The following is a 26486-nucleotide window of genomic DNA, read 5'->3' on the forward strand; positions in this document are numbered from 1 at the left end:
CAAACAGCTCTACAATGGTTAAAGCAAAGAAAAACAACTTTTTCTCCCATGTTTAATCTTCTTTTCTGAATTTTACGATGTTTTGACATCTGAAAAAGCCTGGCCAGAGACAGACTTTCTCTCCCTGGGCTAGCCAGCTCCTAGAGACAGCAAGGGTTTAGTGAGATGGAAGCACTTCTTTCATATGCAAACTAATCCCAAAATTATAGCCCTAACCACTTCCTTATCTAACTCTCACATGGAGCCAGTATTTCCCTGGCCCTAAATCATCCCGAGACCAGGAACCAAGCAACTAGGGATGACCCTACAGCCTAAGGCCTGCAGGGAATTATTCAAACTAACCAATCCTAAATTTTTGACTCTGTTCTGCATTGCTTTCTCAAGAAAACAAAAAGTTTTATTTAAGTGGACATACACCCACAAAATTCTTAAAAATTTGGCAAGCTCAGGAAAACTATTTGCAAAGTAAAACAAATAGTATAGATTGCCTTTAGCAAAACTATGCCTGTCTTTTTCTTTTTTTAAACTATGCTTAAAGAACTATCTTCAGTACTCAAGACTTAAGCAAAATAAAGTTTTGAAGATTAAAATTGAAGGTTAAAAAATATAGAGCATTGAGGAAATGTTTTAGGATTTCACTAAAATTTAACCAATATAATAAAACTATTAGGACTAACAACTGGGCTAATCAATGAATCCTACAGCTACATGAAATAGTGTTGCTCACTTAAAGAAAACTCTGAGATACATTTAAGATTCTAAGAAGCTTAGCTACAAAGAGATGCAAACTCAGCATAGGAAGCTCTGGTGTGAGAGGAAGCTTAATAAAGTGTAGTCTGAAGCCAGACTGACTCCATTCCCAGCTCCACAACTTACTAGTTCTAGGACCTTAAGAAAGTTCTTTTACCTAACAGTACCTGTTTCCTCATTTGCAAAATGAGGATTATAGTAAGAGAATATATATATTTTGGGGGGTTGTTATAAAGACTAAATAAGTTAATCCATGCAAAAACAATTAGAGTTTATATAAGAAGAAAGGAGAGAGGGAAATGAGGAGAAAATGAAAAAAAGAGAAAGGGTATGCTCTGAATCTTTGCATCCCCTCAAAATTGGCATGTTGAAGCCTAAATCCCCAATGTGATGGTATTTGTAGGTGTGGTGTTGGGGAGGGAGTTAGGTCATAAGGGTAGAGCCCTCATGAGTTGGATTAGTGCCCTTACTAGAAGAGACCCAAGAAAGAGGATCTCTTTGCTCTCTGCCATGTCACTATACAATGAAAAGATGACCATCAGGAAATCAGAGCGCAGGCTCTCACCAGACACCGGATCTGCCAGAACCCTGATCCTGAAACTTCCTAGCCTCCAGAAAGCTGAGGAATGAATGTCTGTTGTTTCAGCCACCCCATCTACGGTCATTCGTTACAGCAGCCCAAGCTAAGACAGGGGGGAAGAGGATAGAGAGGAGGAGAGCAAGATCGAGAAAAATGCATGTTTGAGGAACACGCAGAACCACAGACAGTAAGCTCCTAGGGAAGAAGATCATCAAGATTATGCATTTTCTAGTAAGTTGTTTATTAAAAAAAAAAACAACAATATAGCCCATAGTACAGAAGTAAAATACTGTAAAATATCAAATAAAAAGGCACTGCATTTCTTTCCTATCACTAAAAAGGGATATAATTAGTGTAGATTATTTGAAACTATAAAAATGCATTCTTATATCCAGAAGAGAACTTTAACATTACCTGTACAGAAAAGTACTTTATGTCATCAAAATTAATTGTAGTGTTCTTTTCATCATTTGGGGATAGCAAGCTACACATTTTTGTACATTTCACAATGTTGTTTATAGAGATGCGAATGAACAAATTACTGTAATATAAACTGACTGAAAATACACAGATATTGAGGAAACAAAGTTTGTTATAATTGTACAATAACACACTATAAAATTAATCCATTAAGCAATTCAGGCAAAACCTAAGAATCAAACAAATAAATAAAGAAGGTAATTGTAGAGCATATTTAACAATTTTTAAAGTCTTTTAAAATAGTATTTTTGCCCATCGATGGTAGGCACAATGTAAATAGGAAAAGGAAGGTTGATTATTCTTTAGACCACTTCTCATATTTCCATCCTCACATTTCAGTTACAATCTTTTGTAAATGTTTCTTTATATTTTCTTTTCTTTTTTTTTTTTTTGAGAGAGAGAGTGCTAGCGGCAGGGTGGTGGTGAGGGGGGAGGGAGGAGAATCTTAAGCAGGCTCCACGCCCAATGTGAGTGACCCTGAGATCATTACCTGAGCCGAAATCAAGACTCAGATACTTAACCAACTGAGCCACCCAGGAGCCCCTCTACATATTATTTTTAAGGTGACTAAATATTTGCAATATATAGTTAAAAACTTTTCTAAGCATAATTATGTGGAAATGCAAAAATTCAGAAGTCACTTGAGTTATTTTTAACATTAAGACAGCAAAATTTAAAGCAGTTTTCTATTCTCTTATTCATTTCACTATATACTTCAGTATACTATACTGTATTTTTATCTTTCATAGCACTCTATGCATTAAAACAATTTTGTTCATGGATCACTATATCAAAAACTAGTGATGTATGGTGACTAAGATAATATTAAAATAAAATAAAATAAAAATAAAACAACTTTGTTTTTATGATTTAACTATCTTCAAAAATCTCTTTATGCAGAATTCTCTTCAATAATTCACTTTATAGAAGCATCTGGCTGGCTCAGTCAGTTAAGCGTCTGCCTTCGGCTCATGTCATGACCCCAGGGTCCTGGGATGTAGTCCCACATCGGGCTCCCTGCTCAGCGGGGAGTCTGCTTCTTCCTCTGCCTCTACCCTCCCCACTCGTGTGCTCTCTCTCGTAAAAATGAATAAAATCTTAAAAAAAAATTCACTTTATATAAAAAAGAAACATCAAGTCTTCATATTGAAACTGGTTTTATGCCATGAAAAATCTGATAATGAGCAGTTTATTTAAAGGCACCAAGATAAATAAATCCTTTAAACAATGTTTAAGATAGCACAATTATTACTTAGAAATAATTAGTATTATCAACTAAGATATATATTTTTCCTTTTTTTTGGTAAGATATATATTTTTCCTTAAACTCATATAGTGATTGAGGTGGATTATGGATGGGTGAAAAACTTTCATCACTTTGCACATCAAAAGATGGTGTTTATTTTCCTCTGCTCTTGAATCCGGCCTGGCCCTGTGACTACTTTAATATGCACTGGACACGACCAGGGCTGGGTCTAGGACAGGGTAAGAGCAGCACCAGCCATGGTCCAAAATTTAAGGGGACACCCAAAACTTCAGTAATCAAAATAAATAATATTTTAATGTAATATTTTTTAAAAGATCAAAATTAATGCAGAAAAAAAATATGATGGAAAAACAAGACCTTGGGACTCTATGGAAAGAGCGAAAGGTCTAACCATTTCAGCTTCCCAGCTAAGTCCAGTCTTCCAGGCATCCTCATTAAAACACCAGACACGTAAATGAGCCATTTTAGATATTCTAGCCCTTTTGAACTGCCAGCTGACCGCAGAGCCTGCTGTGATCATGCGGACAAGTGGTGCCTAGTGAATACACACAGTGATTGATAATAAAATGGTGAAGGTTTTAAGCCACTAAGCCGTGGAGTGTTTTAAGGCAACAATATGTAACTGAAACAGACATATATGATCATGGTATGGTTCTTAAATCAAAAGAAAGGATACTCCTAGGCGTGAAATGTCTGCAGTTCTTTATATGAACAGCAAGGCAGCCAACCTAAAACAATCAAAATAAAAACACAGCAAATGAGTTTTTAAAAGTTAACTTTCCTTCCATTTTATTCTATACCAAACTATATATTTTTAAAAGCTCCACTTAGGTAATTTCTCTTATTAAAAATATTGTTTCTCATTAGAAATATCTAGTTAAGGGAAAACACCAGAAAACAGAAATACAGAAGAAAAACAGACAGGATTTATTCAAAGTAAAATTAAAATGAACAAGAATAGAAAGCAAAAAAAAAAAAAAAAGAAAAAAGAAGAAGAAGAAGAAAGAAAAAAGCACTAACTTAAATCTAACCATCACTCTTTGAATCATTGTTATTAGGTGAGAACTGACAAAGTGTAGCATCCTGCATATAATAATAAAAAATATGCCTTGCTTCAGATGGACTTTTTTATCCAGTATCCTAAAACCACTCTATTCATTCAACAATCATTCATCCACTACAACATCCCAAGGACTGTGAAATATTCCTTCTCTCTGTACAAAGTATTTCTAAATGTTAAATAAAATTATATCTCCTGCTTAAGCATAAAATCAAATAAAAAATAAATACAGGAATATTTGAATACTGATTTGCACTTCCAGCCAAATATATTTAGCCATGTTTGGTCTTAAAAACCAAGTAAAAACAATAGCAATATTATGTTAAACACTGTAAAACAAAATAAATGACCCAATAGTATTTTTAAATGTATGTAAATAATTTTAAAGATTTGGTTTTAAAATAATACAGAAAAAGAAATTAGCATCCAGGATTTAAGTAAAAGACTATGTCATGTGAATGATGAAATCCAAAGAAGAAAATACTGTGGTCTACTTCTTAAGGAAACTTTGATATGAAATGTTATGTTAAAGGAAAGGTTCTAAGTTTTCAAATGCAAAGGGGTGTAAGGCATATTACACGATCTAGGCAGGATTTTAAATGGTACTGCCATAGGTGATTCCATGAATCATTTTTATTTCTTAAAATCAGAGTTATATATGAGGAGGGTAAAACAGGGCAGTAGAACTACAATGTTGGATTGCATAATGCTATACATTAACATTCTGTCATAAATCATTGCCTGCCTGCCAAGTATTGAACATGAAGCCATGGGCAACTACCCTAACCTTCCTTATCTTTCGATAGCTCTTTATACTTTTATATCATAGATCCATATAAAAGAAAAAAGAAAAATTTCTATTCAAATATATTTTTATTTAAATTCAATTAGCCAACATATAATAAGTACATCATTAGTTTCAGAGGTAGAGGTCAGTGATTCATCAGTTGCATATACACCCAGTGCTCATCACATCACATGCCCTCCTTAATGTCCATCACCCAGTTACCCCATCTCCCCACCCACCTCCCCTCCAGCAACCCTCAGTTTGTTTCCTAGAGTTAAGAGTCTCTCATGGTTTTTCAAATGTAGAAAAGTATTTAACACTTAAAAACGTAATGATGACCATTCACAGGCTATGGATAACAAATGTTGCCACAAATTCTGAGACCCATCTGTGGCCCAACGCTAGAAACATGTCAACATCTTCACCAACCCCCCAACATGCATATAAAACAGGAAAGCAACTAGAAGGGTGTTCGCAAAAGCACTTTAGGCACCCAATTTTAAGACAGGCTTTTACATATTTTTTCCAAAAAAGGGCTCTATCAGAAAGAGGAATAGTTGGTTGTGATGTAGCTCTCATTGCAGACACTTGGACAAGCCTTGCCAAATACCTCAGAATAAATCAAAGAACTTTCAGAGAGAAAGTCACGTGACAAATCATACACCGAGAGGAGCTATCACATGCCAAACATCTGTCAAAAACTTCCAGCGGACTTTTAAAAGAAGGTTATTAATATCTAGCAATATGTAATTCAACTAAGAAAAATACAAACTACGAAGTTAGGAAGTGTGAATGAAATCAAAGTATCAATTCTGAAGGACTGTAGATGTCATACTCAAGAGTATGGGTTACGGAAATCAGTATGTCAACATAATGGCATGCATGATACCTTACAGCCAAAAGTGATTTCAAGTAATCTTTTTCTAAGTAGATTCGAACAGTGACTTTGACTGTGATATACGAAAGCGCTATAAAGTTATGTGGATAAATGCACTCTGTGCTCGTTTTGTAAAAACAAAATGTATACATTAATACAGTTTTACTTTTTCCCCCCAAAAAATCATGGTGTTAAATAAATCATATATTTTTTAATCAAGAAAATGTATAGTATATGATAGGATCTAGAGAAGAAGGCCAAGAGAAACTCCCTCACTTCATACCCATTAACTATTCTAATGATGTTCAGGAAGAGAGATAACTGTAAAAGAATGTCACAATATTTGATAGTTCTGAATGTACATAGATCCTCATGTCCTATATTCTATAGCACCCAAAGAAAAAAAACAGATTTTTTTCTGGTTCTCAGCCCAGATATTTGGTCCTACCTGTGTGTTTGTGTGTATGTATGAATCATGAGTATGTTTGCTTTTGTTCCTGGGACTTGAGGGAAAGGTGTGGGGTCAATTTTCCAATCATAGCTCAAAGACTCCTAAATCTGACAATAAATACAATCACCTGCCCAGCACAATAAAAATACTGAATCTTAGTCCCCATTCCCAGATTCTAAGTTAGCAGATCTTAGGTGGGGGCCAAGAATCAATGTTTTTAAAAAGTATACCAGATGATTCTGATGTAACTAGAGTCTGGGAATCCCTATATAGGGAACATTTTTTTTTTCCTGTGAATCAAGATGCTTTCCATAATTTCAGTGATTACAGAATGCTCTTCTGACTTGATGGGAAAAAACGAACAATTCACAAATGTTATCAGAGAGAACCATTTTCTATATGTACTTTTTGATTATCAAATAATAAATATTAACTAGTCTTCACATAAATTAAGAAATAATCTGTACAGGTTTGTGGAGGATGAGTCTCACATACCACGTCCCCAAATGGTATCAAAGTTGGCACTTCAGGTGTTATTTCCAGTTCTTTACTTTCAGACCCTTTAAGAGTTTTTCTCAGCATCTACAATGTAAATAAATTAACATTAGACTTTAGAAGGCAAAGAAGAAATAGATAAAAGTTAATTTCAACAAATATCTTATGAGAATCTACTAAGTAAAAGGTATTATTCTAGGCAGTGGAATATTAATATGAGTAGAAATCTCATCCCTACCCTCAATAAGGTTACCAGTAAGTTAGCAGAGAAGCAAAATGTAAACAAATATAAAATCATTCAGGGAATCATGAGAGAGGAGAGAAGGGCATAGTACCATGAATAATGAGCTCTGCTTGCTAACTAAAAATGACCATCATTACCACATTTTAGTCTTAATCTGATATGGACCAAGAACTGTATCCCACAGATGGCAGTGATCCTGCTTGCAAGTTATTCCAGTATTCATTCAGTTAATCAGCCACAGAAGGAACTGCAATTTAATAATTTGGAACAGCAAGTAAACGGGAATGGAGCAATGGACAAATGGCTTTTGGTTTTGAGTTGTGTCATTTCCTCCAGAGTAACTTCACTAACAGATATTTGTGGGTTGGTATTTAACTGTGTTCCTAAGGGCTCTGGTCACTACACATGATGGTTAACTTTTAAAAATTACAAGACATTTTCGTATAGATTTTAAAGAGAAACAGAAGGAAGGTGAATGGAGGGGAAATGTGAGGGGAATAGGGAAAACCAATTACAAAACTTGAAAAGAATTATATTTATCCCCAACCTTTGCTAACTTGAATCAACATGGTCTTACTTATAAACATTAACTTCCCAGGAATCTGTTGTTTTGTGTCTTTTCAAGAATCAACTGTTCAATTTTTGATGTATGTAATAAATCCTGAGTTATGTTGAAATTTTTGCTTCAAAGTATATAACAAACACTTGAGTTGTACTGAAAAAATTTGTTGTACATATGTTGGGTCATTTTGCTATTGCTGCATCTGATTGGCTTAATGGGTTTTATATGTATGATTTTTATATATTTGTATAATTTGTAGTTTAAGGTAACTGAGTGACAATTACTATATTGTCACAAAAACACCAAACTGTGGTACATTATATGTGTATTCAATGTGGACCCTCATGCTTCCTAATGTTATGATAACCTTACTAATGGAAGTCTACTTTGAATGTGCATTTTAATAAATACAAAATAATTGGGGGGGAAATCCTTTAGAACACTCATGCTCAATTTATCCTTAACTATGTGGCAAAAATACGGCTTCTCCCCCCTCAGATCACTACCTTTTTACTTTCCTTATTTGAGCAGAGTTCTCTTCAGTGGCAGCAACATGAGCAAAACAACTCTTTGCCTAAATTCTATTAGAATCTTGAACAAAAGTTCTAAAGACTAGTCTCATAAGGCCTCCTCATACCACCTAGAATTTCTCCTGAACCTGAAGAGAATTTTTATTTCAGTTAATTCTACTATGTCACTTTTGGCCCCACTCTGAGTAAAAGTCCCTCATGGCACATCTTTTAAAAGTCTATATATTCACTTACATTGTTCTGCACTTCTTCCCCAATGACCTTTTTGACCTACTCTCCCCCATTACAGTTTTATTTGGAAACCCACTAGCCTACACGCTTAGCTTTTCCAGTATAATCCTACTTCTTAGCCCTAACAGAAACCTCAGTGTCTTTACATTAATATTTACTATGTGCTAGCACAACTATATGCCTGGCACTGTGCTGCTTCCAGCTTGAAGTGTTCTTGTACTTAGGAAATTCAGTCTGGTGTTGAAGACAGAGAGGTGGGAAAAACAAGAACAACAACAACAACAAAATTACAGTTTCTCTATGAGAAGAACAACGGCTGAAAAAAGAGACTTTCATCTTTACTTTTTCTTTATCCAACCCAGATTTCCTACATGGGAAAAAAGAATAACTTATTTGATGGGTCAGATCTTCCCATTCATTCTGTAAACTACAAGTACCTGGAATTATTAACTCCAAAAAATATATATTTTTTAAAGATTTTATTTATTTATTTGAGAGAGAGAGAATGAGAGACAGAGAGCACGAGAGGGAAGGGGATCAGAGGGAGAAGCAGACCCCCCGCTGAGCAGGGAGCCCGATGCGGGACTCGATCCCGGGACTCCAGGATCATGACCTGAGCTGAAGGCAGTTGCTTAACCAACTGAGCCACCCAGGCGCCCTCCAAAAAATATTTTTTAAATCCTCTTTCCCCTGCCTAACTCGGGAGCAATGACTCTTTTTTACCCTCTGTGGTTCTGTCCCCAGGAAACAAGGACACTCATAGCAAGGCCCAGGGATTATCCCCTAAAGTAGTGGAAGAAAATATTAGAATCTAACAATTTTCTTTAACAGATAAGAAAGTAAGCACATACAACTATAAGCAGTAGACAAATATTCTGAGGAAAAGCGTGAGTTTTATACTCAGAGAGGTCGTACTACTGCCTTCATGAGTTCAGGGTATTGCATTTGTTAAGTGGATTGACCACTTAACTAAGTACTTACCTTAAGTAGCATATTCAGTGTGCTTTACAAACAGATGAGGACTGAGCATAAAAAATTTCATGGCAAAATATTTTTCAAAAGTTGGCAAACATAAAGATATACCATGTACTTTGGTCTTAGAAAAAGACAAATGTTGGGTGCCTGGGTGGCTCAGTCGGTTAAGCGACTGCCTTCGGCTCGGGTCATGATCCTGGAGTCCCAGGATCGAGTCCCGCATCGGGCTCCCTGCTCGTTGGCGAGCCTGCTTCTCCCTCTGACCCTCCCCCCTCTCATGAGCTCTCTCTCTCTCTCATTCTGTCTCAAATAAATAAATAAAATCTTAAAAAAAAAAAAAAGACAAATGTTCCAAATTTGCTAACCTTTTCTGGGATGACAAATAACTATCAACAGTATGTAAACTAGCAAATATTTTTAAATGGATATTTCTTAATCTGTCTTTTCAGAGTAAGGGAGTGACATTTTAATAAGTGTGAAAATAACTTTTTTTTTTAAAGATTTTATTTATTTATTTGACAGAGAGAGACACAGCGAGAGAGGGAACACAAGCAGGGGGAGTGGGAGAGGGAGAAGCAGGCCTCCCGCTGATCAGGGAGCCCGATGCGGGGCTCGATCCCAGGACCCCGGGATCATGACCTGAGCCGAAGGCAGTTGCTCAACCGAGCCACCCAGGCACCCCGAAAATAACTCTTTTTGAAATGAACTCGTGTTAAGAACATTTTGAAAAGTATTGGAAATATTTTCATCCAGTGTTATATTCTGTGCGTGCAAATGTGCTATGATCACCCTACAAGCTCGTGGTATCACACTTCAACAACTTAGAAACCATTTCCTCATCTGTTTAAAAATCTCACAAAAGAAGGGTTTCAGCAGGTTAGGAGACCATTTTTCCTTTCAAATATAAAAAATGCAACGCCTTCCAATTAGTTTGCCAGAACTAATTACTCAGAAAAGACGACATTTTACTGATAAAATCTGGACTAAAAACTTTGAAAAGTAGAATAAAAATGAAAAATGAGAAATGTGATTTTACTAAGCACAACCAAGATGCACCTCTTCCATTTGAAATTTCAAATCTTTGAAAGTATCTTTTTCAAATACAATAGCATTAAAAAGCATATACTGAAATAATAAATTTGCCTTAGAATGAGACCTTCAAATTACTACATCACAAATATTAAATCATGCTTTTCAAAAACAGTAGTGCTTATTGAGCTCTGTACCACTAAGAAACAACATGGAAATCATTTTTCAAAATACTGCTTATCATTTTTAACTTTTTGTATATTATAGAATTTATACAGTAAATTACAGTACGCTAATGTAATGTATAAATAAATACACAAACATTGGTGATAGATGTTCATATGTTTTTTATTGATACTGTGCAGTCAATGCAATTTGGAGACTACTTCTACAGAGTCACAGCTAAATGCCTATAATTTGTCTCACTTTCCTAAGTCTGCCTTTCTGGAGGCTTTAAGCTGCCAGTTTCCATACATATTCCCACCTAGGCACAGTCTGCTTAGAATGAAACAGGCAACCTTCTCCATTTCATACATGCTGCCTTCAATTTGAGATGGAGGAGGAGGTTCCAGAATAGTTCCCAATTTAGACTCATTACCAGAAAGCCTTAGATAAAATCGATACTTAGTTCCTCATTTGATTGTCCACTTTTTAGCAAATACTAATGGCCACAACCCTGGAGCAAAAGAGAAGCAAGAGATAATATTCCAGTACCAAGACCCATCCAGGATGCCTACGAAGTATCTCATATAAACACGTGGCAAATAAGGGGAGTGGGGAGAAAGTGTTAGGGAAGGAGGTGATGATTACTTCAAGTGAGTTTGAAGAGGAAAAAAATTAAGAACTAGAGGGAGAGAAGCTTAGACAGAATAAGTAAGTGTAAAAGCATAAAGAAGCAAGGCATAGTTTTATTACATTATTATATTTATATAATATACATATATTATACTGAGATACATATACTTAGGTATAATAAGTATGTATACTTACATATAAATATATAAATACTATAATATGCATGTTCATATTATACTTATATATATAGGTAAATATTATTGCTTCATGATATATATATATACACACACACACACACACAGATGGCCATCAAATAACATGAATTTGAACTGTGTGGGTTCACTTATACAACAGTTTTTTCCAATAAATTTATGTACAGTATTATAAATATTTTCACTTCCTTATGATTTTCTTAACATTTTCCTTTCTTTATTTTATTGTAAGAATACAGTATATAATACATATAGCATACAAAATATGTGTTAATGAACTGTTTATGTCATCAGTAAAGCCTCCAGTCAACAGTAGACATTAGTAGCAAATTCTGGAGGGAATCAAAAGTTATACATGGATTTTCAACTGCATGGAGGTCAGTGTCCCTGACCCTCATGTTGTTCAAGAGTCAACTCTAAATAATTCATCTCCTCAAATTGAACTATAGATTCAATGCAACCAAAATCAAAGTCCCGAAAAGTTTTCCTACAGAAATTGATGAGATTTTCCAAAAATTAATATGGAAATGGAAAATCCAAGAACAGCTAAGACCATCTTAAAGAAGAAAAACAAAATGAAGTATTAAAAAATTAAAGAAATGGGTGCCTGGGTGGCTCAGTTGGTTAAGCGACTGCCTTCGGCTCAGGTCATGATCCCAGGGTCCTGGGATCGAGTCCCACATCGGGCTCCCTGCTCGGCGGGAAGCCTGCTTCTCCCTCTCCCACTCTCCCTGCTTGTGTTCCTGCTCTCGCTGTCTCTGTCTCTGTCAAATAAATAAATAAAATCGTTAAAAAAAAATTAAAGAAATAAGGACATTATTTCTTAATGTTTGAACACATTAGCAAAAGCATAGATAAATGCACCAAAGAAACTGATTAGAGTCTAGAAATAGACCCTGACATAGGCACTTCACTTGTGACAAAGTTGGTACTGCAGAATAGTAGAGAAAAAACACTCTAAGGTAGGTCAAGTAGAAATCACCATGCTGAAAAAAAAAAAAAAGAATAAAAGGAAGAAGGTGAGAGAGAAAAAAAAAAAGAAAAGAAAATCTGACTTATAACTCACACCATATACACAAAAATCAGTTATAGGTGAATTGTTGATCTCGGTGTCAAAGGAAAAACAATAACAAGTAATACACGAGAATATTTCCATGAGGTTGGAGTAGAAGATTTCCAAAACAGAACACAAAGAGCAATAACCATAAATAAGAAAGTTTGATACAGTAAACTCCATTAAATTGAATAACTTCTGCTTATCAAAAGATGTCATACATATTTGGAAGAAAATATTTACAACATGTATGGTACAAGTGACAAAGAGCCTACAACTAGAATATATACACAAACTTATATAAATTAATAAGAAAAAGACAAACAGTCCAAAAGAAAAATGAAAAAGAGACTTCAATAGGCATTTCACAAAAGAGTTTATGTGATGGCTAGTAAGCATTTGGAAGGGAACTCACCCTCATTAGTCATCAGGGGAAAAAAGTTAACACCACAAAGAGATAACACTAACATATTTCTTGGATAGTTAAAAATAAAGACACTGACAATATCAAGTGGCAAGGATGTGGAGTAACTAGAATTCGAATACACTGCCAGTAAGAATATAAACTGGTCTATCTTCTTTGAAAAACTGTTTAGTATTATGTACTGAATTTGAGCATATATAGAATTATGACCCAGAAATTCCATTACTAGATATGTCCTCAACAGTATACCTCTACTGCTTTTTTTTTTTTTTTTTAAAGATTTTATTTATTTATTTGAGAGAGAGAAAGAGAAAGCATGAGCAGAGGGAAGGGCAGAGGGAGAAACAGGCTCCCTGCTGAGCAGGAAGCCCAACATGGGACTCGATCCCAGGACCCAAGATCATGACCTGAGCCTAAGGCAGAGCTTAACCGACTGAGCCATGCAGGCACCCCTCTACCTCTCTCTTATAAAGGCATTTGTGATTACATTTAGGGCCCAACTCAGATAATCCAGGATGATCTCCCCATCTCAAAATCCTAAAATTCATTGTTATCTCCAAGCTCATTGCCATATAAGGCATATAAACTACTACAACTATAAATAATTTTATGCTAACAAATTAGACAATTTAGGTGAAATGGAAAAATTCCTAGAAAGACACAAATTACCAAAACTGACTCAAGAAGAAAGAATATCTGAAAAGACCTATAATAAGTAAAGAAATTGAATTAGTAACTAAAACTGCCTAAAGAGAAAAACTCAGGCCCAGACTCTTTCACTGGTGAATTCTACCAAACGCTTAAAGAAGAAATTATAAAATCCTTTGCAAACTCTTTCAGGGAAAAAAAAGGAGGGTGGGGAGGAAGACAAAGGAACACTCCCCAAGATATTCTATGAGGTCAAAATTATGTTCATACCAAAGCCAGACAGATATTGCAAGATGAGAAAATGAATAGAGGGAAAAATCCTCAACAAAATATGAATAAGCCAAATCCAGCAACATATAAAGAGGACCATATGCCATGACAAAGTGGGATTTTTCCATCTGAAAATCAATTAACGTAATAAACCATATTAATAAAAATGTCCAAAAAAGAACAAAAATCACATGATCATTTCAAGAGATACAGAAAACATATTTGACAAAATCTAAAATTCATTCTTAATAAAAACTCTGAACAGACTAGGAATAGGAAGGAACTTACCTAATATCACACTCAATGGTGAAAGACTGAATAAATACTTTTCCCCTAAGATCGGTAAGGCAAGTGTTCACTCTCACTACTTTTAATCAGCATTGTACTGTAGGTTATATCCAATGCAGTCAGACAAGAAAAAGTATCCACATTTGAAAGAAAGGGGTAAAACTGGTCTTTATATACAGGCATTATACTCCCATATATATAGAAAGTCTAAAGAAATCCACACACACAAAAAGAAATTACTAGAACTAATAAACAAGCTCAATGAAATATCAGGATACAAGAACAAAATACAAAAAAAATCTTTTGTATTTCTATATAATAGCAATGAAAACAAGTATATTTTGAAATAGCACCAAAATAACAAAATCCTGAGGAATAAATTTAACAGAAGAAATGTAGTAAATTTAACAGAAGAAGCATAACAAAATAATAAACTTAACAGAAAAAAACATTAAGACTTGTGCACTGAAAACAACAAAACATTTCTAAGTGAAATTAAAGATCTAAATGCATGGCAAATATTACACGTTCACAGATGGAAAGATTCAATACTGGTAGGATATCAATTCCCAATAAAATATACAAACCATTAACTAACTTAATCAAGAAAAGGGGATAAAACACAATTAAGACATTCCAGTCCGGGCGCCAGGGTGGCAGAGTTGGTTAAGCGACTGCCTTCAGCTCAGGTCATGATCCTAGAGTCCAAGGATGGAGTCCCGCATCGGGCTCCCTACTCAGCGGGGAGTCTGCTGTCTCCCTCTGACCCTCCCCCCTCTCATGCTCTCTCTCTCAAATAAATAAATAAAAAATCTTAAAAAAAAAAAAAGACATTCCAGTCCATGATGGTGATATAGGAAGACCCTGACTCACTTCCTCCACAGAACACACCAAATTATACCTATTAATAGAAAAATTCCTCCTGAAGAAAAACTGAAGGCTGACTGAACAGCTTCTGAAAACCAAAGATAGAGAGATGAGTGGGAGAACAGCAAGAGAAACAGAGATGTGGTAACAAAGGTAACCCCCACCCCCAGGATACTGCGAATGGCAGTGGGAAGGGATAGTACTGAGGAACTGGGAAGGGAACAGATTCCTCTGTCCTTGGGCACAAACAAACAAACAAAAAACCCTGCAGTTTAAAAGAGGAACTAGTATATAAGAGAGACAACAAAGCCTAGACTAGAGCAGTATTTGGACATGATAATGGGCAGATCCATTTGTCACAGCAAGCTTGTGACCTCAGCAAGCCCAGGATCCACAAGACCACACCAGTCCCAATTGCACTGGGGCACAGAAAAAAAAAAAAAAATCCAGGGTTTAAAAAGGCCAAGGAGATGTGGGAATGCTCTCTCTCCTTCCACCTTAAAAGCCCAGACCAGAACAGGATCTGGCTCACAGTGAGCTCACAACCTCAGTGAACCCAGAGTCTATAAGACCACATCAGCCTCTGTGGTACTGGGGCACAGAAAATAAGCTACATGTGTAAATTTTATGTAAAAATTATCTTCATTTTTATTTTTTTAAGTTTTTAAAATTTGTCTTGTCTTTTTAAAATTCTCTTTGGGCTTATTTATTTATTCATTCCATAAAAAGCCATAGTTTCAAACAGTAACTAGCATATACTGCCACAGCTCCAGCCAGCCACCAATAGTCACCAAGGACACACAGTCTACATAGAGGACACCATACACAAAAACACTCCTTCAAGGTTAGGAGAAGTAGTCTTTCTGCCTAATCCATAAATATAAACACAGAAAGTCAAGCAAAATGGGGAGACAGAAAAATAGGTTTCAAAAGAAAGAACAGGAAAAAACTTCAGAAAAAAAACTAAATGAAACAAAGATAAGCAAGATACCTGGTAAAGAATTTAAAGTAATGATTGTAAACATATTCACTGGACTGGAGCAAAGAGGGAACTCAGTAGTCTGTCAATACAGAGATAGAAAATATAAAAAAAGAACCAGTTACCATAACGGAAATGAAAAACACACTAGAGGGACTTGAGAGTAAATTAGAAAATGCAGAAGAATGTATCAGTGAACTAGATGAAAGGGTAACAGAAAGCACAAAAGCTGAACAGTAAAAAGAGAACAGAACTTAAAAAAAAAAACTGAGGATAGATTAAGAGATCTCTTGGACAACATGAAGTGAACAAACATTATAGGAGTCCCAGGTGAATGAGAGACAGAGAAAAGTATAAAAAAAGTTATTAGAGGAAATGATAATAGAAAACTTTCCTAACCTGGGAAATAGACATCCAAATCCAAGAAACACAGAGAGTCCCAAACAAGATGAACCCAAGGAGGTCCACACTATGGCACACTTAAAATGTCAAATGCTGGGGAAGATAGTGGAGTGGGAGGATCCTAGTCTCATCTTGTCCCACAGACACACTTAGATAACACCCACATCAGTGGAACTAACCCAGAAAATGATGGGAAGATTGGCAGATCAGGCTTTCCACAGTTAATTGTAGAGAGGAGGCCACATCAAAAAATGGTAGGAAGGCTGGAGACACACTCAGGAACCAAACTGACCCACAAGACTGACTGCAGGAGGGAGGGACATTGCAGGCATGAAGAAGAGGAAGAGCAAATCCCATATCAGTCACCCCAGGCATGGGGGACCTGCACTGGGAAGATGAATCCCCATAACATTTGACTCTGAAACTAGAGGGGCTTAACTTTGCAAGTTTTTACAATCAGTGCGGCTAAACACCAGGAACATTAAAAATAAGCAGGCTTGGCTCTACAAGAGCCAAAGGGCTATAGAAAACTGTGTCCTTGGCATTAAAAAGACAGCATGACAAAAACCCTGCCAAGTTATAACATAGAAGCAGAAGTTTCTGAGGCACCTGGGGTATCCCGGAAGAATTCTTTGCTGGTCTCAGAGCCTGCACAGGAAGGGCAAGTTCCTTTGTGAAGCTTATCTAAGAACAAAGGAGCTAGCTGGTACCATTTCTTTCTCCTGCCCACCAGTCTACATTCACTGACACTTGCGGAAAGCAGCCCAAACACTTTCCACCAGCTTGCTAACAGTGCACCACACCCCCACTTTCTCCTGCAGATCCATGCCATCTAACTCTCCCCACTAGAGAGGAGTCTATCCAAGGAGGTGCCAAAAACATGGCATTGTGCAAGCAGCCTAGTGGCCAGCACCACTCCAAAGTAACTCCTGCCCTGGGAGGAGTTCACACACACACACCAGTTCAACTGTGGCCCAATGCCGGGGGCAGACATATAATCTGACTACTGGCCCCAACCACCAACAAAAACCTCACAGGGTGCAGCACAAAGAGAGCACCCAGTAGTTTAGGGTCACTGCAACCTCCAACAGAGAAACTGGGGCAAACATCTAGTCTTACTGTAGGCCCTGCCCACCACCAAAGCCTTCCAAGGGACAATGCAGGCAGAGTGTCCTGCAGTTCACTGCAACTGTAGTTCTAACAAACAAGCTGAGTGCAGGCATCTGGTCTGACCCAACTCAAGCCCGAGGTGACCACAGACTGGCCCCTTACAGCACAGGGACTAAACCTTGCCCACAACAAGCAAACAAGGCCATTGCAGATGATGGTACTGAAGGCAAACAGAGCTCAACCACAATAGGAAGTACACTGCACACTTAGAAGATACCCCTGAAGCACCTGGTTCTGGTGAACAGGGGACATTGCACTATAGGGCACTACAGGTCCTCCTCTTCATAAGGCCACTACTTGAATAGCAGGAGATGTAACTGGCTTTCCTAACACATAGAAACAGACACAGAGAGCCTGGCAAAATGAGGAGACAGAGGAATATGCCCCAAATTAAAGAATAGGACAAAATAAAAGCAAGATAGCCAAATGAAACAGAGATAAGTAACATGCCTGATAAAGAATTTAAAGTAATGGTCACAAAGATATGCACTGGACTTGAGAAAAGAGAGGAGAACCCCGAGAACTTCAACAAAGAGAGAGAAAACATAAAAAAGCATGAATCAGAGATGAAGAACACAATAACTGAATTTAAAAATACACTAGAGGGAATAAATTGTAGACTAGAGGAAGCACAAGAACAGATCAGTGAGCTGGGAGACAGAATAATGAAAATCAAATGGAACAGGAGAAAGAAAAAAAATTTAAAAATGAGAATAGATTTTTTTAAAAGACTTTATTTACTTGAGAGAGAGATAGAGGGAGCACAAGCAGGGGGAGGAGAAGGGGCAGAGGGAGAGGGAGAAACAGACTTCCTGCTGAGTGGGGAATCCAACACAGAGCTTGATCCCAGGACCCTGAGATCATGACTTGAGCTGAAGTCAGACACTTAATCAACTGGGCCACCCAGGTGCCCCCCCCCAAAATGAGCATAGATTAAGGGAACTCAGTGACACCATCAAGTGTAACAATGTTTGCATTATAAGGATCACAGAAGGAGAAAAAAGAAAGAAGGGAACAGAAAATTTGAAAAAAATAATATCTGAAATCATCTGAAATCTGGAGAAGGAAACAAACATCCAGATCCAGCACGCACAGAAAGCCCCCAACAAAATCAACCCAAGGAGGCCCACACTAAGACACAGGGTAATTAAAGTGGCAATAAGTAATTATTAAGAGGGAATTTTAAAAGCAACAAGAGGAAACATTACATACAAAGGAAACCACTTAAGTCTACCAGCTAATTTTTCAGCAGAAATTTTGCAGGCCAGAAGGAAGTAACATGATATATTCAAAGTACTGAAACAAACAAACAAACAAAAATATGCGACCAAGAGTACTCTACCCTGCAAGGCTATCACTCAGACTAGAAGGAGAGATAGAGTTTCCAGATGAACAAAAGTTAAAGAAATTCACCACCACTAAACCAAGTCTTACAAGAAATGTTAAAGGGGATTGAGTGGAAAGAAAAGACCATAAACAGAAGTAAGAAAAGCAGAAGGCCCAAAAGCAGTAAAATTAAGTATATCTGTAAAAATTGGTGGAGAGAGTCATAAAAGGATTTTAACAATGACACTATAGCGATAGGCCACCTGCTTCCCATAACTGTGCACTCACCCCTCCTGTCCTCTTTCCACCATCTTTCCATGCCGCCATAATGGTGCACATGAATGTCCTGGAAGATGCTCTCAAGAGCATTAACAATGCTGAAAACAGAGGCCAATGCCAGGTTCTTATTAGGCCATGCTCCAAAGTCATCATCTGGTTTCTCACTGTGATGATGAAGCATGGTTACATTGGTGAATTTGAAAGCACTGATGATCACAGAGTGGGGAAAATTGTTGTGAACCTCACAGACAGGTTAAACAAGTGTGGAGTGATCAGCCCCAGATTTGATGTACAACTGAAAGATCTAGAAAAATGGCAGAATAACCTGCTCCCATCCTGCCAGTTTGGTTTCACTGTACTGACAACCTCAGCTGGCATCATGGACCATGAAGAAGCAAGACGAAAGCACAAAGGAGGGAAAATCCTGGGATTCTTTTTCTAGGGATGTAGTATATACGTGCAAATAAAATGCCTCAATGGAAAAAAAATAAAAATAAACAATGACACTATATATCTGAAATGTAGGGGTTGGGAGAAGAGTAAAAATTTAGTGCTTTCAGAATGGGTTCAAACTTAAGCCAATATCAACTTAATATAAACTGTTATACACACAAGATGTTATATATAAACCTAATGGTAACCACAAATCAAAACCTATAATAGATATGCAAAAAATAAAGAAAAGGAATTCAAGCACTAAAGAAAGCCATCAAACCATGAAAGAAGAGAACAAGAGAGAAAAGGAAAAGAACTATAAAAATAACCATAAAACTGGGGTGCCTGGGTGGCTCAGTCATTAAGCAGCTGCCTTCGGCTCAGGTCATGATCCCAGGGTCCTGGGATCAAGCCCCATATCAGGCTCCCTGCTCCAAAGGAAGCCTGCTTCTCCCTCCCCCACTCCCCCTGCTTGTGTTCCCTCTATCGCTGTCTCTCTCTCTCTGTCAAATAAATTTTAAAAATATTTTTAAAAAAATAACCATAAAACAACAAAATGGCAATAAGTACATATCTATTGATAATTACTTCGGATATAGACGAAACTTTCTGATCAAAAGACATAAGGTGACAGAATGAATAAAAAAGCAAGACCTATACGCTGCCTATAGGAGATTCATTTCAGACCTAAAGACACATGCCGATTGAAAGTGAAGGGATGGAGGTGCCTGGGTGCTCAGCTGGTTAAGCATCTGACTCTTGATCTCAGCTCAGATCTTGATCTCAGGGTCATGAGTTCAAGCCCTGCACTGGGCTCCATGCTGGGCATGGAGCCTACTTTAAAAATAAACAAACAAACAAAAAAGAAAGTGAAGGGATGGAAAAACATTTATCATAGAAATGAAGATGAAAAGAAACCCAGGGCAGTGATACTTAATAGGCTTCAAACAAAATAGACTTCAAAACAAAGACTGTAACAAGAGATGAAGGACACTACATAATCATAAAGGGAACAAGAAGATATAACAATTGTAAATATTTATGCACCTAACATGGGAGCACTCAAATACATAAGGTACCTATTAACAAACATAAGGAAGTAATTGATGGTTATACAATAATAGGAGGGGACATCGACACCCCACTTATCTCAATGGATCATCCAAACAGAAAATCAACAAGTGGCTTTGAATGACACATTGGACCAAATGGATATAACAGATATATTCAGAACATGCTATCCAAAACAGCAGAATATACATTCTTTTCAAGTGCACATGAAATGTTCTCCAGAATAGATACCATGTTAGGTGACAAATCAAGTATGAACAAATTCAAAAAGACTAAAGTCATATCATGCATCTTTTCAGACCACAACACTATGAAACTAGAAATTAACCACAAGAAAAAATCTGGAAAGAACAAAAGTACATCGAGGTTAAATAACATGCTACTCAACAATGAATGGGTCAACCAAGAAATCAAAGAGGAAGTCAAAAAACACATGGAGACAAATGAAAATGAATATACAACAGTCAAAAACCATTGGAATACAGAAAAGCTGTTATAAGTTTATGGCAATACAAGCCTACCTCAAGAAGGAAGAAAAATCTCCAATAAACAACCCAACCTTACACCTACCAGAGCCAGAAAAAGAGGAACAAAGTAAAAAAATCAGTAGAAGAAAGGAAATAATAAAGATTAGAGTAGAAATAAGTTAAATAGAAACTAAAAAAAAAAAAACAAAACAGAACACATCAATGAAACGAGAAGCTGGTTCTTTGAAATGGTCAACAAAATTGAAAAACCTTTAGCCAGACTCAACAAGCAAAAAAAGAGAGGACTCAAAATCAGAAATGAAAGAGGACCTGTAAGAGAATATTATGAAAAATTATTTGCCAACAAATGGGCAACCTAGAAGAAATGGATAAATTCCTAGAAACATACAACCACCCAAAACTGAACCAGGAAGAAATAGAAAATTTGAACAGACCAATTATCAGCAATGAAATGGAATCAATAATCAAAAAAACTCTGAACAAAAGTCCAGCACCAGACAGCTTCAAGGGGAATTCTACCAAACATTTAAAGAAGGGATAATACCTATTCTTTTCAAACTATTCCAAAAAAATAAAAGAGCAAGGAAAACTTTCAAATTCATTCTATAAGGCCAGCATTACCCTGATACCAAAAACAAATAAAGACACTACAAAAAAAGAGAACTACAAACCAATATCTCTGATGAACACAGATGCAAAAATCCTCAACAAAATATTAGCAAACTGAATCCAACAATACATTTAAAAAGTCATTCACTACGAGCAAGTGGGACTTATTCCTGGGAGGCAAGGGTGGTTCAATATTCACAAAATAATCAGTGTGATACATCACATCAACAAGTGGAAGGATAAAAAGCATATGATCATCTCAATAAATGTAGAAAAAACATTTGACAGGGGCGCCTGGGTGGCTCAGTTGGTTAAGCAACTGCCTTCGGTTCAGGTCATGATCCTGGAGTCCCGGGATCGAGTCCCGCATCGGGCTCCCTGCTCGGCGGGGAGCCTGCTTCTCCCTCTGACCCTCCTCCCTCTCGTGCTCTCTGTCTCTCATTCTCTCTCGCAAATAAATAAATAAAATCTTTAAAAAAAAAAAAAAAGAAAAAAGAAAAAACATTTGACAAAATACAACATCCATTTGTGATAAAAACTCTCAACAAAGTAGGTTTCAAGGGAACATACCTCAACATAATAAAGGCCATATATGAAAAACCCACAGCTACGATCATACTCAGCAGGGAAATACTGAGAGCTTTTCCACTAACATCAGGAACAAAATACAGATGTCCACTCTTACCACTTTTGTTCAACATAGTCTGGACACCCTAGCCACAGAAATCATACAAGAAAAAGAAATAAGAGGCATCCAAATGAGTAAGGAAGAGGTGAAACTTTCACTATTTGCAAATGACATGATACTGTATGTAAAAAACCCTGAAGTCTCCACCAGAGAACTACTAGAACTTATAGATGAATTCAGTGAGGTCAAAGGATACAAAATCAATGTATAGATATCTACTGCATTTCTAGACACTAGTAATAAAGCAGCAGAGACATTAAGGAATAATCCCAATTATAACTGCACCAAAAATAATTTTAAAATATGCAGGAATAGGGATGCCTGGGTGGCTCAGTTCGTTAAGCGTATGCCTTCGGCTCAGGTCATGATCCCAGGGTCCTGGGATAGAGTCCCATATCAGGCTCCTTGCTCAGCAGGGAGCCTGCTTCTCCCTCTGCCTACTTTTCCCCCTGCTTGTGCTCTCTCTCTGACAAATAAGTAAATAAATCTTTAAAAAAAGATGCAGGAATAAACTGAACCAAGGAGGTGAAAGACCTGCACTCTGAAAACTATAATACACTGATGAAAGAAGTTGAAGATGACACAAACTAAAGGAAAGATATTCCATGCTCATGTACGTACTACCTAAAGCAATCTACAGATTTAAAGCAATGCCTATCAAAATACATTTTCCACAGAACTAGAACAATCTTCACATTTTTATGGAACCACAAAAGACCCCAAATAGCTAAAGCAATCGTGAAAAAGAAAAACAAAAATGGAGGTATCACAATTCCAGATTTCAAGTTATACTACAAAGCCGTAGTAATCAAAACAGCATGATATGGGCACAAAAACTGACACATAGGCTTCTGGAGTTAAAATGGCAGAATAGTAGTGAGACCCTGGGCTTGGCCTCATCCCTCAAACACAGCTAGATCAACATCCAACTATTTTGAACAACTAGGAATACGATTTGAAGATTAAGAAAACAATCTGCACAGTTGGAGGGAGAGAACATAACAGATGTGAGGTTTGGAGCCATGAACTGGGGGAGAGGCAAGCCACGGGACCTCAAAGGGAAGGGAACCCTTTTCTCAGTGCAAAGTCAGGGCGAGGGAGAGAGCAAGAGAGAGTACAGCAGGTAGGGATCGCACAATAAGCAGCACTGAAAAGATCCCCTGGGTTGCATTGGGAGAGATCACTCCCCTTCCTGGAATACATTTGGAAGAGCGCATTTTGCCTCTCCAAGGACAAAAGGTCAGCTGGGAGCCGTTGAGTGGCACTCAACAACAGGGACAGAGGTGCATGCAGAGGGCAGAGAACATTGTACCAGCTTTTTGCTGTGAGCCACAAAAGACTTAAACCCCCATGTGCATGCTGAGCAGCTGCTTTTCTGGGACAGAACTGAGCAGAGAGCAGACACACGGACAGACTGCAGATAACCTGGTCGCTGCTTTTTGCTCTCTGCCACAATAGACTCAAGCCTCTGTGTGACTGCTTTTCTGGGACAGAACAAAGTAGGAGACTGAGTCGCATGCAGATGGCAGATAACCTGGTTGCAGCTTTCCACTGTGCATCACAATAAACTCCAGCCTCCGAGCGCACTGTGCAGGCGGGGGACAGGATGCTTTTCTGGGACAGGATGGTGCTGGGTGGGCCTCGAGGCTCTCCTCTAGGGGAGGGGATTCGGTCTGCCCCTTGCCAGGCCCTTTAAAACGTGGAGTTTTGTATCCCAGCCACTGTCTAGAGATAAAATACAGAGATCTACGGTGCTGGGCATGCCAATGGCCCCAGGAACAGACAGGTTAAGTGCAAGGATGTGATGAAAGTCCAGGACACAGGAGATTTGTTTGCTTTTCTGTGAGGGCCTCCTGAACAGTGGCCAGAAGTTCCCCACCCCGGGGACGAGAGGACAGGGTGATGCCATTTTCCTCCTCCACCACCCCTCCTTCCCCTGCCCACCAGCACAGTTGGACTTCAGAGAGCAACACAGTACCTCCAGTGGAGGCTGGAGTTCCCTACACTAAACCCCGCACCCCTGTACCTGGCAGGGGTATCTTTACTAGGGCAAGTCAGCTTGTGAGCCAGCCCAGCAGGCCTCTCCCTCGGAAGACCAACACAGGACCCCCATGTACCAAGTCTACTGATTAAAAAGTGCTCCAATGTCAGCTTCTTGTGGAAATAGGACCAGGCTTGCTTTTTCTTTTTTCTTATTTTTAAATTTTTAAATTTTTATATTTTATTTCTTATTTTAAATTTTTTATCCTTTATTTTATATACTTTTTCCTTTTTTTCTCTAATTTTTTTGGTATTAGGCTTATAATTTTTTGTTCATTTGTTGGTTGGTTGGTTGGTTTCCTTCTCTTATTTTTCAGATCAGGCTTATTTTTTTTTCCTATTCTTTTTTCCTTCTTTCTTTCTTTTTCTTTGGAATCAGGTTTATTTTTGTTTGTCTGTTTGTTTGCATTTTTGTTCCTTTCCTTTTCTCTTGTCTTGGATCTGGCTTTTTTTTTTTTTTTTCCTCTTTTACTTTTCCAGGCTTATCTTAACAGACAAATCAAAGCACACCTAGTTAAAGGTCCGAACATTCCCCACTACAAGCAAGGAGGAACTCTCTAGAGGATGGACCAGTGGGAAAGAGCAGCCAAAACGCAACAGCAGAGTGTACACAGCATATACCAGAAACATTTCCTGAAGTTGTTGTTGTTGTTGTTGCTGTGTTGTTATTGTTGTTTTTGTTGTTGTTGTTGTTGTTTTCTTTTTCTCCCTTCCTTTCTTTTCTGGACAAAACGATGAGACTAAGAAATTCACCCCAAAAGAAAGAACAGGAGGTAGTACTCCCTGCCAGGGATTTAATCAATACAGATATAAGTAAGATGTCTGAACTAGAATTTAAAACAACGAGTATAAAGATACTAGCTGGGCTTGAATAAAGTAGAGAAGACACTAGAGAATCCCTTACTGTAGAGATAAAAAAAGTAAAATCAGTGAGGTCAGAATTTAAAATGCTTTAACCAAGATGCAGTCCCAAGTGGAGGCCATAAAAATGCGGATGAACGGAACAGAAGAGCAAATCAGTGATACAGAAGATAAAATTATGGAAAATAATGAAGCTGAAAAGAAGAGGGAAGAAAAAGTATTAGATCACGAAGGTAGACTTAGGGAACTCAGAGATTCCATAAAGCGAAATAATATCCATATTATAGGAGTCCCAGAAGAAGAGGGGGGAAAGGGGGCAGAAGGTTTATTTGAACAAATTATAGCTGAGAACTTCCCTAATCTGGAGAAGGAAACAGGTCCAAGAGCCACAGAGAACTCCCCTCAAAATAAATAAATATATATATATATACACACACACACATATATATAGGTCAACACCACAACATATTATATTAAAACTTGCAAATTACAAAGATAAAGAGAAAATCCTGAAAGCAGATTGAGACAAGAAATCCTTAACCTACAAGGGTGGACACATAAGACTAGAAGCAGACCTGTCCACAGATACCTGGCAGGCCAGAAAGGACTGGCATGATATATTCAACATGCTAAATGAGAAAAATATACAGCCAAGGATACTTTATCAAGCAAGGCTGTCATTCATATTAGAAGGAGAGATGAAGAGTTTCTAAGATAAAAACTAAAGGAATTCGTGAACACTAAACTAGCCCTGCAAGAAATATTAAAGGGGACCCTTTGAGAGTAAAGAGAGACCAAAAGTAACAAAGACCAGAAAGGAACAGAGACAATCTACAGGAACAGTGACTTTACAGGTAATACAATGGCACTAAATTCATATCTTTCAACAATTACTCTGAATGTAAATGGACTCAATGCTCCCGTAAAAAGATACAGGGTATCAGAATGGATTTAAAAAAAAAAAAAAAAAACCTCATCAATATGCTGTTTACAAGAGACTCACTTTAGATCCAAAGACTCATCCAAATTGAAAGTGATAGGGTGGAGAACCATTTATCATGCTAATGGACATCAAAAGAAAGCTGGAGTAGTCATCCTTTTATCAGACAAATTAGATCTTAAACCAAAGACTGTAATAAGTCCTGAAGAAGGACACTATATCATAATAAAGGGTTCTATCCAACAAGAATAGATGAATAGAACAAGAATAATTGTAAATATTTATGCCCCTAACTTGGGATCAGCCAAATATATAAATCAAT

General features: G+C 37.3%; 2 protein-coding genes across 2 annotated transcripts in view; one reads left to right on the forward strand and one right to left on the reverse strand.

The window, feature by feature from the left end:
* The window catches only part of C2CD6 (C2 calcium dependent domain containing 6), a 145139-nt gene that overhangs the window by 107888 nt on the left and 10765 nt on the right, over window positions 1–26486 (reverse strand). Inside the window, exons 2-4 of the mRNA XM_021703012.1 lie at window positions 6748–6834; window positions 3754–3805; window positions 1745–1887 (exon numbers count right to left, since the gene is read on the reverse strand). Coding sequence (XP_021558687.1) covers window positions 1745–1887; window positions 3754–3805; window positions 6748–6834 — 282 coding nt within the window. The remainder of the gene's footprint in view (window positions 1–1744; window positions 1888–3753; window positions 3806–6747; window positions 6835–26486) is intronic.
* On the forward strand, window positions 19079–19474 carry LOC110592158 (40S ribosomal protein S15a-like). The gene has a single exon (XM_044913378.1). The coding sequence runs from the start codon at window positions 19082–19084 to the stop codon at window positions 19472–19474; it is 393 nt and encodes a 130-aa protein (XP_044769313.1). The 5' UTR covers window positions 19079–19081.

The sequence above is a fragment of the Neomonachus schauinslandi genome, chromosome 3 (genome assembly GCF_002201575.2).
Source record: "Neomonachus schauinslandi chromosome 3, ASM220157v2, whole genome shotgun sequence".
NCBI classification, from domain to species: domain Eukaryota; kingdom Metazoa; phylum Chordata; class Mammalia; order Carnivora; family Phocidae; genus Neomonachus; species Neomonachus schauinslandi.

What these genes read in the sequence shown, in the direction of transcription:
- LOC110592158 (XM_044913378.1), top strand. Translation starts at nt 19,082, where the DNA reads ATGGTGCACATGAATGTCCTGGAAGATGCTCTCAAGAGCATTAACAAT.